Here is a 14,845-nt window from a genome sequence, read left to right on the forward strand (position 1 = left end):
TTGAGTTCCCCCACTACTACTGTATTAGTGCTTATTTGATTTTTCATGTCCGTTAATATTTGTTTTATTTAGTTGGGCACACTAGTGTTTAGTGCATCGATATTTATGATTGTCATCTCTTCTTGTTGGATTGTTCCCTTTACAAGGGTGTAGTGTCTGTCTTTGTCTCTATTCATCATTGTTGGTTTGAAATCCACTTGATATGCAAAGAGGATAGCTACTCTTGCTTTTTTTCAGGTTCCTGTCTCATAGAATATGTTTTCTACCCTTTAACTTTCAGTCTGTGCGTTTCTTTTCGAATTAAGTGTGTTTCTTGTTTGCAGCATATTGCTGGATTTTGCTTCTTGATCCATTCTGCCAGTGTATTTCTTTTGACTGGTGAATTGAGACCTTTAACATTGATGGTTATAACTGATACATGTTGTCCTATCATTGTCATGACTTTTTCTGTTTGTTGGAATCTACCTCTTTGTGTTTAATTTCTCGTCATGCCCAATGGATTCATTCTGCTGGGCTTCCTGGGATTGTGATCCTGGTTGTCTTTTCCTAGGATATTGTCAAAATTTTTTGGAGTGCTGGTTTGGTGTTCATGAAGTTCCTAAGGTGCTCTTTGTCATGAGAGTATCTTATTTCTCCATCAATTTTGAAAGATAGTTTTTAAGGGTACATCAAACTGGTTTGGAGGCTGTTTTCCTTTAGGGCTTGAAATATGTCACACCAAGCTCTTCTTGCCTTGAGGGTTTGTGTTGAGAAGTCTTCTGTGATTCTGATGGGCTTTCCTTTGTATGTAATGTTTTTTTCTCTCTAATTCCTTGTAGAATTTTGTTCTTCTATTGGGTTTCTGGAATCTTAACTATTACATGCCTATGTGTAGATTTTTTTTGATCAAGGCTAGTTGGAGTCCTATATGCCTCACTTATCTGTACGTCAAATTCTTTTCCCCTGCTTGGGAAGTTTTCTGCCATCACTGTTGTGAACAGTTTTTTTTATGTCATCTGCACTCTCTCCTCTTTCTTATGTGGCTTTTTTTTTTTGGTACCGGGATCGAACTCGGGTCATTGTGCTTACGCAGTAGGCAGTGAAACCACTGAGCTAAATCCCCGGCCCCTCTCTCCCCTTTCTTCATTGACTCTGATCAGTCTTATGTTATTCTTCTTTGCATCATCTAGTAGCTGCTGGATTGATTTCTCATGGTCCCTTACTATTTTAAAGCAATTTTTCTTTTTCTGGTCACTAATTGCAATCTTATCTTCTATATCTGAAATTCTGTCCTCACAATGGTTCACTCTGCTGCATAAACTTTCAATGGAGTTTTTAATCTCCTGGAAATCTGTTTGCATCTGTTTTATGGATTCCATTTGTTTCCTATGTTGGGATTCCATAATGTTCCTCAGCGCCACTTTGTTTTATCTGTGTCCTCTCTAGATTTATTAATCATGTCTTGCCCTATGGTCACAATCTCTGCTGTTATCTGACAAATTATTTGATTTCATCTTTTCCAGATCCTCTTTCGTTGCCAGTTTAGGGAGTTCAGGTGGTTGAGTATCAGATTGTTCCATCTTGTTTCCCTTTAGGGTTGCTTTAGGTGATCTGGAAGTCTGGTTTTGAGACTTGTTTAATGTGTCTTCTCATTTTGGGGAGGGGGCATGGCTCACCTAGGTGCTGGAGTGGTGGTAAGGCGGCCTGGAAGGTTCACCTCCTTTGCTCTGCAGGTGGCTTTGCTCCTCTGTGCTGGGGGTGGTGGTATGGCAGACTGGCTTTACGACTTTATATTAAGCTACATGTAGGGTGGTTGGCACTGCTATGGCACTTATGTCCCTCACTCATCTTTCACTTTAACATTTTACAAATATCACCAAGACATCAGCACAGGTAGGTTGGAAGTGTATGATTCTTTTAAATATTTGAAACTTACTAGAATTTATTTTCTTAGGAAGAAAGATAGCAAATGATATGTTTTCTCCTTCCTTCTTTAGAAGAAACGGGGTGCAAGAGAACAGAATTATTGAAGTATGTTCTTGCACTGTGCCATGATTTGCTTGTGTTAGAACTGTGAGTGCAAATACCTGCCCATGATTCAACCACAGGGAAGTAGACACAGAGATTAGAAAGCTCTAGGCAGGAGGAGGCATTCTGCTATAAGCCACCCCCAAAGGAAGCCTCGGGAGCAGAGGGGTCAGAAAACCCTATATTCATTTGCAGCTATGACTAAACATTTTTATTTGGAAAGCACACAAAGGATACACTCTGCCAAAGAATAAGAATTTTCATGAGACCAAAAAAAGGGAGGGGGGATCTATGATCTTGCAAAATCAGGTGAAATAAGTTTAATGGCTACAATTAGGAAGTCTGTTTGAAGTCCTTTCTGAGAAGGGGGGGTGGCATGCTACATCCTCCTACTCCCATGAGCACCACCAGACCCCGTAACCACCTCGAGAAGGCACTGGGCAGCTGCTCCCTAAGCCAGCCAGTGCCAGATGCTGAATCACGAGCATAGGCTCCGGCACCTGAGTTGTCTTTGGAGGGATTCCAAGCACTGCCCAAGCCCAAGCCTGTTGAGCTCCTGAGAATTGACAAGATCACACCCTGGGGGCTACTACCATGGGCAGCAGGAACACTGCAATGAAGTGAAGCAGGATAAAAGTTTATTACAAAATGTCTAAAATGCTAAGTTGGATGCTACATCAAGCTTTTGTTTAAGAATAGATTGTGTTAACAAATAAATACAGGAACAGATTGGCCCAGTCCTTCTCCAGGTTCCCAAGGCAGAAAATACAGGGGTCAAATGTGAGGATAAATCAATCAAAGGGATCTATTAACTCATTATGTTAACCCCCTCTTTTCTGAAATTGCTTTTTATGAGGTTGCAGCCCAGCCACTCCTAGTATGAAGAATGCGGGTTCACACCATTTTGTACATTAGAAGACAATTTGCTAGTTTTGAAGGTTGTGGAAGGATCTGGCTAGAATTATGCTCAAAATAATGGAAGGTTTTCCATGAATTTATTAGAAACACAGAATCTAAGGGCGGGGATTTAGCTCAGTAGTTCTGCTGCCTGCCTCGCAAGCACAAAGGACCCGAGTTCGATCCCCAGTACCAAAAAACAAAAAAACAAAAAAACAAAAACACAGAATTTAGTTCCTGCTCAAATAAATATGGTCCTGTATTCTTTTTCTTCTTGAAATGTAAGTCACACATACTCAGGATGCCTTAAGTGGTAATTAACACCTACAAATACTTTGATTCACAAAATAGCTCCCTATCCTTGCCTAAATTTTGAGCAAAACATCAAAGAATGAAAAGGATGTGGAGGCAACATTCCAGCAGAGATAGAAGACAAAAGGAAAATTAACAACCACAACAAGAACAACAAAACATTAAGAAGATAAAAGCAATGGTTCAAATTATTAGGTTAGTAATAAAATATGTGGAATTACTCACATTTTACCATAGTTTTCCAGAAAAGGGGAAAAAATCCTAATCTACAATAATTTATACTTTTTAAAGCAGTTATTGAGGACAGCAAAGATTACATATGAACAATATTTAAAGGTCTAGGGTATAGCTCTGCGTTACACTACTTGCCTAGCATGCACAAGGCTCTGGGTTCAATCTCCAGCACTGAGGAAATAAAAGCAAAAAATCTCCACAATTTAAGAAATAGGGAGCATCTGGAAACATTGGGCAAGCGCAGCCTAACAGCTTTCCTGCATTTAAGAGACTAAAATAAAAACAATGTACTGAATTGTTTACTATGTACCAGGCACTGCACTAGTTACTTTACACATACTATTTTATCTCATGTTGCCAACATCTCTAAGGGAGGTAGGGGAAAGTTTTATAATTCCTGATTTAAAGAAGAAACCCAGAGACTATGAGGTTCAATGACATCTTCAAGGTCACCAGTCTACTGAGTGTCCCGAACAACAACAACAACAAAAAAAACCAAACAAACACTGTCTATGAGAACTTGATATTCACATCAGACCAAGGTCACTGATTAGCACAAAGATGGCCATGGGTAATCTTGGCAAAAAGATATGCACTCCCATGGAGCCAACAATGCAAGAATGACAGTGGGTCCGTCTGCCTCTGGGATAAAGGGGTAGGCTTTGCAGAGTGGCACACCTTCTTTACTCCACTGAAAAGACTTGCTTGTTCGAAGCAGCTCTTCCCATTCCCAGGGTACTTAAAGCTGTGGCAACATCTGCAATTCTGTGCTACCTATTCTCTGCCCACCGTTACAAGGCATCCAAGTATCCTTCCCAACTACAGCCTACCTATCCCTGAAAATTCCACCCACAGTCTTTTTCCTATAGAAAGGAATCCTTAATATCCCAGACTCAGGGGACTATACTTCTTCAGAAACTGTAGGATCCCGTACATTTACTTTGTGACAGTGAGTGTCTAGCAGGTGGACAGGGAGGAATGCACCAGCCCTGCTACCTCTGCTTCATTCCTCTGTATTCTCACCTCTGGCCACCTCATCTACCTGCTCCAGGGATACAGATGTCACCACACCCCTAGATTCTCATTCCTTCCTCAGGCCCCACCCTGGAAAAGTTTTCTGCTCCTAGGTTCAGCTGAGCCAAGGGGATTCTTTTTTTCTAAAAGAACCATTCATAAAGCAAAAGATGGAAAGGCACAGTTAAGAAAGTTCAGACCCCCCCTACACACACACCACAATTTCAGTAAAGTCCAGTGGAAGTTCACACATTTGGATCTCTATGACTCGTGTTCTACTTTCATCTAAGTTCAGTCTGTCTCTCTGGATCTAACTGGCCTGGCTTTCAGCTCCAGTAGGATTTCCAGTCCCTGCTTTAAATCCACTGTAAAGTCTTATACTCTGCTATGATTACATAAATGTATACATACATATTTTGGTGATAATGGTAGGGTGGTTAATAGTTGTATTTTTATAACTGCTCTGGCCCCTGCTCACTGAGGAAAAGGAGCATGATTTTTAAAAGTTGCATAATCCGAATGTTTATTGCCAGACAAGTACTAAGCAGTGCAGACCAATTGTATCATTAATTTTTACCATTCTCTGAGGTACTTATTATACCCAGGTAACATCTAAAGAAACACAGCCAGAGAGTTTAAACTATAAAGATTATTTGAGATATACATGCAAAGTCCTAGGTCACTACCTTGTCTAAGACAAGTAGGGAATGAATAAAACTATTACTATAATGCACAATAAATTGGCCCTTACAGAAGAGAATATATTTTGTTACTGGAAAGCACAGACTTTCTTTCTCCCCAGGGATCCTAAAACACAGGAGGAACGGCTGCCCAAGACTGCAAAGAGAAAGGCGGGAGGTGGTGGTGATCCTCATGGCAGTGCCACTGACCAGGAAGGAAAGGGAAGTGCTCACTGAAGCCCAGCTCTGTGTCTGGATTGGTTCTAATCTGCTTTATGTGAACAGAACATTTATATGACATGCCGAAGGTCAACCAGCCTGGGCAGAATCCCTCCACTATGAACTGTAAGATTGACACAACTAAGAAGAAGTTCCAACCCCATATATCCATGGATTTGGAATTCTTCCCCTCTCATGGAGCTAGAACTACTTGCTTGACACAACAGATTCTTGAGGAAAAATTGAGACAACTTTAGAATATATTCACTTAATTTAAGCCACACTCCAAGGTAACTTTGTAGTGAACTTTCAAAAAGATTTTTTCCTTATGAGGACTATACAAGACAGCAAAAGAGAAACAGATTTTCATTTGGTCAAGGAATTGAAGAGACTTTCTTAATAGGGAGATTAAAACCAAAACTGTGCTCACCAATGCACAGCTGTGCTCACAGAGTTGTACTCAGAAGGTGACAGTGACCTTTGGAACTTCCAGTAACCACAGTTTAGCATAAGGTGGAACTTGAGTTTCCAAGCATGAAGAAATAATGATTCCTTGGGAATTTGGGGGAATTACTGACCCTGACAGAATCACAGCAGTCCTAAAAAAATAGTTTGCTTTAAAAACATTAACATATTTCCACAGAAGCAGCATATATGATGGTTAAGTGCTCACCAATCACTGTGTCTAGATTTGAGCCCCACCTTTACCACCTGTTAGCTGTATGATCTTACCTAACCTCCCTGTGCCTTGGTTTCTTCATTAGTAAGAATAGAAAGAAATAATAGCACCTATGCCCTAACTGATACACGTGAAGTGTGTAAGATAGGGCCCTAAGCAATTTTAAAAAGTGGTTTTTAAACAATTATTGATCATGAAAGGAATAAGTTTATGGCATAGGAAATATGAATAAAGAAACTAGGAAAACAGTGAAATAAAATCAAATATGGTTCCATCAACTCCATATGATGGCTTGCTTCAGAGTAGTTTTCTTAAGTAAAACTGGAATTATTTGTGGTCTTTTGAAAATTACTTTTAAAAATTAAAAACACATTTTGACTAGAGATTTTTTTCAAATCTAATTTGTACATTCAGGTTCCAACAAAGAAACAGTGTTAAGAACCACAGCCCTGCACTAGAGCCTTCTGAGAAAGCTTTACCCAGACGCCTCACAGTAGGCAAGGAGGAAGCTTGACACCGAGCTTAGTGGCCATGGGAAGGGAGCCTGAGGCTCACCGGGCCTGCAGAAGCACAGTAATAACCTAAATTCAGACACGACTCAGTTCTTCCTCCCACAGAGTCTGCAGCCAGACAGCAACTTCTGATCAACTCTCATAGCCAGCAAGTAGCACCTATTTTTTTTTTTGCAAAGAACACACCAACTTGATTTTTGTACAAGTTCAATCCCTAACACCATATTGAGTTAAAGTGAAACAAAACAAAAATCAAAGTTTTCACTCCACGCTGTACCTTTTAAAAGAATACTCTAACTGACCCTTAAATCAATTAAAACTAAGCATGAATAATTTTCACCACCCCCTCCCTGCCACAACCATCAACATCATCCACTAACTGTATTTTCCAGTCCAGTGTCTTTATGGTAGAGCACTTTCTCATGAGACTGCCTGTAGTCAGGGCTGATGGTGTCACAGGAAAAACACTTCCCATGGCATCCAGATCACCCTTCTTCCAGGTCTGGCTGGAGCATTAAATGTAGACACACTCGGAAACTAAACTGTTTTAACAGCAGAGCACTTTCCCACCTCAAAAGTGGGATAATCTCGGTAGCCTACCTATGTCCCAAGGGTATTCTGAGTATTAAGGAGTGAACATTAGTCAGGCACTTTGATTTCTACGGACAAAGGGCTCTGTATAAGTACAAAGTATGATGCTCTAACCCAAGTGCCTTTCTGGAGTCACCCCCTGATGACAAGACAGAATGGGGGGGGACGCAGGTGGCTCCTTCCACCCCAGTCCTCTCACCAGCAAAGCCACCCCCGTGAGACTGCAGGACAAGCCTGGTGGGACCCATATGGTATCAGCCCTGCTCAGTTCCCTTATATAGTCAATGAAGAGGGAATCCCTCTGTGTGCATATTTCCAATTCACATTCCAAAACAGTATAGGCATTTTCAGCTGTGAATTACAGGGCTCGGTACGCCTGGTCCAGGCACTGTGCTAGGATCAGGATGCAGATGAGAAAGGAAGCCTTACAGAAGATCATGCCCCGGTTTTTAAAGAATGAGAATACATATGCCAGTGAATGCCCAGATGAAAAGAACATATACATTGAGTCACACAAAGCCCACCTGAGAATTAACAAAATACAGTTAAAAAAATAAACTTCAGTTTGGTAATTTTAAACTCTACACATTGAAAACAGATTTGAGCCTTTCCCCCAGCCACTGAAAGACTTGTGTTGAGATAATGACAACCTGAAGATCATGAAATAATTACATAATAATAAAGAGTAAAAGGTGTTTTTGAGGGACACAGAAATATAAGCAGACTCTAACTTATAACCACTGCCTGACACCTTTAGACAGGAGCAAAATATTGGCCTGTGTTAAATTATGTTGTATGTATGCTGCATGCAAACACTGGAATATTTTCCTTTAGCTGAGCTGATCATAGTTAGATCTGAAAGCAGAAGATAGGCTTTAACCAAATTAAAGTGCTACTGATTTGTCCAACAATGTCATTATTAAAGCCTGGTCACATATCACATAGTCGCACTGCTGAGGCAGATACAGCTAAGTGAAGTATTCGGAAATGCCAAACTACTGAACAACTAATCCTGGTAAATCCTGTTCCATAAAACCATACACAGTAATAGATTAATTCTCAGGAAAAAGAAAAAAAAAGAACTTGGCAAATTCTCAGAAGGAAAAAGGCTCCTGACCATTAAGGGTTAACTCACTTGCCTAAAAAAAAAAAAAAAAAAAAAAAAAAAAGGCATAATTTCCTTTTATCATACAACAATACATTTATTATTTTCTGTATATCTGTTAAAGGGCATGGCTTTCTGAGTGGAAAACAAAACAGACCTTGGTCACATGTTTATTTGCTTCAGCTACTCCCTTCCCCTTCTGATAAATAATCAAACATGCCATCCAGAAAAAACAAAACCAGCGAGCTGGGAAATTTGATGGTCATCAAATACACTGAGATACCAAGAAAAGCAGCCCACTGTTCCCACACTGAGTTTTCGGCCTCCACACCTACACTAACATCTGAGTAAATACCTCCAGTCACTCTTTCCATTTTCCCTGCAATTACTCCTACTGTTAAACAAATTGTCCTTAAGGCAGTCACAAACATCATTTTTTTTTCTTGCAAAGCAGAACAACTTTGGAACATTAAAAAAGCCATCATAGCCATGGCAATACAGACACACATAAATTTATTTTTGTTAATATCTTCCATTACAGATTTGGGCATCTACAGAGCACATTTCTTACTCTATTCTAATAGATGGTGTTTTATACACTGAAATTTAAGGATATTTAGGCTAAGGACTAACAAACAAGAGCCAATTTTCCATTTCCTGTCGATTCCTTGACTAGTTAAAAAAAAAAATTAGCACCTGGCTTACCAGTTACCCTCAAGCTGGAGGTCAGCGTGGAAGGGGGCACAGAGGGAAGAAAGAGAGGCCAGAGGGATGACTACACGCATTAAAGATAAAACCATTTTAAATGTGACACACCATGTGTTTAAAAGTCATTTCAATAGGACGACTAAGAGAGCACTTCTATCCCTCTTGCAGCCCAAGACCCAGGGCTTTCCCAGCTGTACTAATTATCCACGATAAAAATTGTAAAAAGAGCTTTCCAACATCAAAGTTAAAGCCATGGTGGCAAAGTGAGGCTTTCCCTTTCCTTTTGCAGCAGGGCACTCAGTTTAAACAATAGTAATATGAATGAGATAATGACCGTGCGTGTTTCAGCAGTCTGACTTTTATTGGCATGAAATTGGTACAAATATTATCAAGACTGATTCACAAATGATGACAGTGTCACAATGCATTATCAGAGGACAATTCTGTCTAGGCAGAATTATACAGGCAACATCCTCGGATTCTCTGACTACCCATGATAACAGGAAGAGAAAGAAGGCAACACAAAACAATGTCACAATAAGCGGAGAGAAGGTTCTAATCTGTGTTCAGCCTATAAAACTCTCCTGACAACACATGGCTGCTACTTAGCTGATTATATCCAAAGACACACTGGAAAGCAAGAGTGAATTAACAAGGAGTTAGTAGGAGCCAGTCCTCTCAAATCTGTAAAACAACAAAAGCTTTGATGGAGAGAGGAGAGAGAGGAAGCAGATAAGCAGTAAACAAGTTAGAGCATCTTATTTTGCCCTTCATGGAATGTCTGCTCAAGCACCGATCCCGAGTTTAAAAGTTTAACCCCATGAAAATGTTCCTTTTTCTCTGGACACTTACAGAGAAAATGAAGAGTTTGATGGAGTGAGCTTGTACTGTCTGCCTTTGGATTTCCGTCTTCTTGCTGTAGATGGGTTCTGGCTGTTTCTGTGAAGCGGGGGTTGCCGAGTGGTAAAAAAGATGTTTGAATAAACAGGAAGTGCTGAGCGGCTGAAGCACACTCGAGGAGAAAACACACTGGAACATTGCCCTTTTTCGACAAACTCACAGAGGTTTGCCTCCACAGTAGCTGGCTGGCCGCTCACTAAATGACAAAGAAACCACAAGAATTCCTCAAGTAATTCTTCACTTTCAAAGTTGAAAGATCAGTTGGAGCTTGCAGGTAATTTTCAAAGTTGCATTTAGCACTTAAAGAAATCTATTAATGCGACATGTATCTAAACCACTCCAGGTCTGCAAGCAGCAACACAGCAAAGTGTGCCCTGGCTAGACCAAGCCCTTGCCAAAGAGCCCATGCATGCACTCAGACAAACACACACCAACATGGTTTTGGGAAACCTGCTCTTGAGATATTTTTGTGGTGACATTTACATAGGCAGGATGCTTTTTTTAAAAAAGAAAGAGAAAAGTCAGATTTTGCAGACTTGCGAGGATTTTATCACATGTATTTTTAAAGAACACATCATCCGCATTCCAGGGATGTGCCCTCGATCTTGCTTTTGTTGCTTTTCCCTTACATTTTCCATCCCTGCAATCAGCCAAACTACCTGTTTATCTCAAGATGCCTAGTTTGTCTACTTGAACACTTCTTAACCCATCCCAACCTAATTATCAAAGTCCTGTCTTCTGTCACCCAAGTAGCTTGACAAGTACCATAAAAGAAGAGGAAACTTGAATGCATAGCAAGCCAGCTTGAAAAACATGATGAAGAGTAGAACAGCCATATTCTATTTTTAAAAAGGAGGAAGAAAAGTATTCCCCTGAAAACGTATTGCTGTTGTGGCCGTGTTCTGCCAGGGAAGCAACTAACTTGTTATTGACTGTGGAATGCTGGACCGTCTGTCACGCAGGTGCTAATACTCGGCTAAAATAAGTCATTGGGAGCTGTCAGTGGGATGTTTACATAGGCCCAAATCTTTTCTTCATAGAAGGAAATTTTTTACTGGAATTCATCTTCTTTTGATCTCACATTCAAAGCAACGGCAGCATGATAGACATTCAAGTCTGAAAGCAAATCCAGACGCTGAAGATAAACCGCCAGAATGTGACAGGCAGAAGCATCTAAAGCTTATAAAAATGAAGAGAACAGCATGTCACCTGAGTATTACAATAGCAGAAATCAAGAGACATATTAGGTGGAACTGATCAGCCACAAAAACAGTTCAAAAGGCAGATCACAGACACAGAGGACGAGGCTGGGGGAAAAAAAAATGGGAAGGATCTGTCTTACTGCCTCACCTCCCTTCGGAGGCTCACTGAGCTTCCACGCCTGCCACTCCACTTCCTGCAGGGGTGGAGTATCCAATGCAAATGTTCCTCTCTCTAACTCAGTTGATCCAGTTAAAGATGAGCAAATGATTTCCTACAATCCCTTTCAAGGGGCAGGGGGGAAAGGTACTGGATGCTGGCTCCATCTGCCACATGCTGCCTTTTACTAGCATGCCCTGCTCTGCTCTGTAAGGCAGTTATCAGAAGGCACACAGTCTGGGCACACGGCGAGAGAATGAACACAAATGCTCCCGTCACCATCAGACAGACAAGATTTGTTCACTGCTACAGGTATGTCATGGCCCCACACCTAGCAGAATTATGGCAAGAACTTTCTGAGAAGCATACAATTTTGTTTTAAATAAAGCCTCTTGTTTTAACTAAAGTCAATGAATATAATGAAAAAGTAATTCTCAGAATAATTTTGCACTTAGAGCTGTTTGTTAACAAACAGAATGTGATGTGAACAGGCAGCATCAGGTTAAAGGACACGAGAATTCCACATTATAATTTAGCCTGCGGTTATTCCTGACTGTGAACACCCTCTGGGACTGCAAAGCGAGATCTTTTTTTGCAGTGTACTGAGATTTTTTAAATTAGTGTTTCCCCTTTCCCCCTTTTTTTGCATACTAAAACAACAGTAAAATATGGATTTAAAATATGCATCTCAATTTTAAAAGCTGTAATCAGTTTAGGGTTTGCCTTGTGCAAACAAAATTCCTGGGTAACTAAGTTACAAATGTTAAAAAAAAAAGGCCAAACAAACAAAAAACAAACACCCTACTAGATTCTAAGCCATGTTTTTTAAAAGTCACCTTCTGTCCCGCCTATACAGCAATGTGATGTGCTACAGTTGATGATTTTGCTTAAACTGTACTAGTTCAATCTGTTAAATTACCACAATTCTCTAAAAAAAGCCATAGTTGCTTTCAACACTTACTCCCCAAATCTCCCAACTTCAATATTCCATATTCCATTGCTGTAATTGTTACATTTACCCCAAACAGGGAGGTTTACTGTAAAAACCAAAATGCAAATTCTGTTGTACATTATAAAACTTCCCCTAGGAAGAATGCTGCCACTGCCACCACGATGCAAGCAGCAGCAACACTCCATTTCTCAAGGCACTAAAAATCCTTTTTGAAAAAACCTGCCACATATAAAGGCCTTCATTAGTGTAATTATATGACTGTTGGGTTTTTTTGATATAAACAACTTTTGATATGTCATTTTAAAATCTCATAATAACATCATTAAAGAGCCTCCATTTTTAAAGGAGAAAATGTCTGCTCAGGGCCACAGAATAGTAGCCAAGCTCTGGGCCCCTTCCTCTCTCTGCCTTTCAGACTTCTCCTGGACTTGAATGTCACCATAGACCTTGAATCCTTGAATGTGAAATGGCTTCACGCTAATTGCTCTAATTGCTTGAAGATGTGCAGGCAGGTGAAACTTGATCCCTGTGGCCATTATAGAGACCAAGAACAACACTGAAATGTTTACACAATGGTTTGATTTTAATAGACAGAAGGACTGAGTTTAAGACAGCAAAAACACAGCTAATAGGTGACCTCTTAATGTAGTCCTCCTTCAAAAAAAGACACACAACAAAAACAATTTCATGTTCTAAAAGGCAGTGTCCTAAATACCAAGGTTATTTGTTTGACTCTTGGATTGAGTACACATTACACTGCACCTGACATTTACACCCAAAACTCCACTCCAATATGGTTTTTTTTTCAACTTTAAAACAAAAAAAGCACTTTATATGTCAGTCACCTTAAAAACAGATTATGACTCTATGGTATTTTTAAGTAAGTGCATTCATTTAAATTTTAAATTGAATATTTTTCACTAGTGTAATACTTCTTGTCCCTTAAAGGGGCAGGCTTGTGTGGTCCTCACCCTCATTTATGGAATTCCTGTCTCTTGTACAGTCCTTGATTACAATTAAAGAGGAGTCCAGACCCTCTAGTGCCAGGGATTTAGACAAGTACATATCCTTTCCCTGTTTTTATTCTTTGTTGCTTTGTAGGACTGTTGTCTGTTTCTCACTTGGTGGGGGTATGGTGTCCTTGAGAGGGGATGAAACAGTTATTCAATGACAGTGGCCGCTGGGCCTGGATATTTTAATGAGGAACAGACACTGAAGTTTGATGGTAGATCTCTATGACTCTCTTTAATGGGACCAGTGCTGGACAGGAAATATATGACAGCAAGGTCAAAATAAAAACACCATGAGACTTACAAGGTGTGATCTCCAAAAGGAAGCCCACAACAGTTAGGTGGGGGCAGGTGCAGAAAGATGTTGATAGGTGCATTTAAAATAAACACATACACTGTATTTTATTTATATATACACATTCATACATACAGATAAAATATACTCATTTATATCTTTATATATATTTATGTGGGAGATATATATATATATATATATATATATATATGAATATTTTATAGATCTATAGCCAAGGAAATACTACTACAGGAGAAAAATACCCAAAAATAATGAAACGATTTTAAGATTAAGCTGGCCAATTTAAGGCAGCAGATATACCCTGTAAATAAGAACAGAGGATGAGACAATACTTCATACAGCAGGGAGCATTCTCTTAGCCTCTGCTCTGCCAAGTTAGGTATTAACTTCTGGAGATGATACAATATAAATTGCAGGAAGAAAGTGAGAAAAAGTCCTTTTAAAGCTATAAAAAATTTAATTATATAACCTAAGTAATAAATTGAGGTGCTTCTTTGCCTGAACTATTTGTTCCCAAACACTGAGGAACAAAATAATGAAACAAAAAATACCTGCACAGAATATACGCTCAAATCGCAGCCTCCTCACACCCATTCACAGACCCATTGCTTTTCTTAAAAGCTACAATCTCCGATTAAGAAGTTATTCCCCTCCTCTTATCAAGGAGGGTGGACAAGTATCCATTTAGAAATTAAATATAAATTAGTCCAAGCCAGTAAGAGGAACACAGGGAAAAAGTAAACAGGCCCCCACCCCCTACCCCTAAAATAGTTTCCCTTTGAAAGCTCTCAGCAGTGAGTGCCTGGTACCAAGGGCCGCCCTGCTTGCTGGAGGGGTCAGCAGAGCTATGCTAAACTGACAGGTTCAGTTTACAGCAGGCCAGAACTTTGTTTGGATATACTGGCCTTGCTCACCACTAGCTTAACAACAGATGGCTAGAAAACTTTCATTATGGTGCACAGGACTGAACTGCAAACAATCTAGAAAACTGTGAAAAGTTTAACTCCCTCTAAACCAATATGCCAAACCCGGGGCTTGCCCAGAGCCAGTGGACCAGCTGTGGGAGAAGAGGCCTGCAGAAGTGATGGTTAAAGCAAAACTGCCCTTGTCAAGTTCAAATCAAGGCACCATTCCAGATTCCAAAGCAGCAGCGACCCACCCAAGGCTTTATTTTAACTGTTCAGAGGCCAGACCTTATAAGGAGTTGTATGGACTGTGCCTTCTTTATTTTATTTTCCCAAAATGTACTGACAGATTTTCCCTCCCTTTGTAGAAGGAAAATCTTCCTCCAGACAATTCCCAATTCCCAAGCTTCCTTTCTGCTTCTCCTCTGCCAGGAAGTTGAGAGGA

General features: G+C 40.0%; 1 protein-coding gene across 11 annotated transcripts in view; it reads right to left on the bottom strand.

Moving 5' to 3' along the window:
• Foxp1 (forkhead box P1) overlaps window positions 1-14,845 on the bottom strand; it is a 471,410-nt gene that overhangs the window by 161,700 nt on the left and 294,865 nt on the right. For 3 of the 11 annotated variants that reach the window (XM_021266033.2, XM_021266034.2, XM_004854200.4), the window contains exon 1: window positions 9,811-10,448. The exons of the other annotated variants lie outside the window; for them this stretch is intronic. In XM_021266033.2, the coding sequence (XP_021121692.1) occupies window positions 9,811-9,996 (186 nt within the window). In that variant the 5' untranslated portion in view covers window positions 9,997-10,448. Of the gene's footprint in view, window positions 1-9,810; window positions 10,449-14,845 lie in introns of those variants that run through there. 11 annotated transcript variants of the gene reach the window in all.

This window comes from Heterocephalus glaber, unplaced genomic scaffold, assembly GCF_053883595.1.
Source record: "Heterocephalus glaber isolate CG9 unplaced genomic scaffold, H.glaber_assembly_v1.0 deba00001472, whole genome shotgun sequence".
Lineage (NCBI taxonomy): Eukaryota > Metazoa > Chordata > Mammalia > Rodentia > Bathyergidae > Heterocephalus > Heterocephalus glaber.